Here is a 1,182-nt window from a genome sequence, read left to right on the forward strand (position 1 = left end):
AAATATTGCACCTTTGATGTGCTTCTATACTTCTCTCCTCAGCTTGAGGGCCATAGTGTGGACAAGAGGTGTCACATGGTGCAGCGTGATGGGTTGATGGTGATCCATAAGGTTACGACTGTGGGAGAGGTCAGATAACCACTGCTTTATAGGTCAACTCACTAATATATTAATGAAACAGTAACACAGTCATTCAAAGCAACTTCCACGCTCTCTTTGCAAGAGTTAGTCCAGTATTTACAAAATCCTTACTTACTGTTGCGCATTTACTGCATGTTGTCATTTGTGTGCGTGTGTGTGTGTGTGTGTGTGTGTGTGTGTGTGTGTGTGTGTGTGTGTGTGTGTGTGTGTGTGTGTGTGTACAGGAGGTGACAGAAGAAAGCATGTCCTACCCCATGTCTGTCCTGAGAGGGCTGGTAACTGAGGGCTCCAGCTTGCTGCTGATGCGCCTGATCGCTCTGAGGAGGAAGATGCCAGAAAACATGACGTTTGTCTCCTTAGACCCAGGATTACACATAATTAACACCTCTTTTGTAAGTCTTTATGGCTGTGTAAGACATCCTGGTCCATCAGTAACTTGTTTGAGTACTGAGCTCTGATTGTGGTCTCTTTTGTGCTCAGAGAGAGCTGGGTCAGAGGCAGCTAGAGGTCGGGGGTGAGCTCCTGGATGTATTTGGGGTAGAGAGGATTATTCAGTCCATGGAGGGCAGCCCCAGTACCTGGCAGTGCTACTTCCTGGATGATGGGTAAGCTTAATATATGTACCTCTCCATCATCCCACACATGTTGGACTGTGTTACTGCCTCCCTCTGTGCACCAGACAGACTGCAGCTGCCCACTGTTGAGTTTCATGTTTATATTACCTACTGCTGATAGGAGGTCACTAATGTAGACTAAACAACAAATCATTTTAATCACACAATAGCACTACTTATTGAATGCTTCCCTTAATCACAAGGGATCCATTAGTTAGGAGGTTAAAAGGACAGGACTGTTATCAGCATGGGCAACCAGTATGAATGAACCATCAGTGATTCCCCAGTGGTTGGGTTTATTTAACTTGTAGAAAAAGGTAGTTTAAATTACACAAAAGATTGCCACACTTGGACTAGCAATCTCTTAAAAAGACCAAACAAGGTTAGATTTCAAGTCACTGACTTAAAGCTAAATAAGTAAATTAAG

General features: G+C 43.9%; 1 protein-coding gene across 1 annotated transcript; it reads left to right on the forward strand.

Moving 5' to 3' along the window:
* Positions 1 to 42: 42 nt before the first annotated feature.
* Positions 43 to 746, forward strand: LOC102299084 (ciliogenesis-associated TTC17-interacting protein; the record flags this gene model as incomplete). Its single annotated transcript, XM_005953651.2, is given in 3 exon segments — positions 43 to 129; positions 366 to 533; positions 622 to 746. Coding segments are annotated over 3 exon segments (380 nt in total), but the record flags the coding sequence as incomplete, so codon positions are not given.
* Positions 747 to 1,182: the final 436 nt, after the last annotated feature.

The sequence above is a fragment of the Haplochromis burtoni genome, unplaced genomic scaffold (genome assembly GCF_018398535.1).
Source record: "Haplochromis burtoni strain Fernald_Lab_line unplaced genomic scaffold, NCSU_Asbu1 Contig_6692, whole genome shotgun sequence".
In the NCBI taxonomy this organism is placed as follows: domain Eukaryota; kingdom Metazoa; phylum Chordata; class Actinopteri; order Cichliformes; family Cichlidae; genus Haplochromis; species Haplochromis burtoni.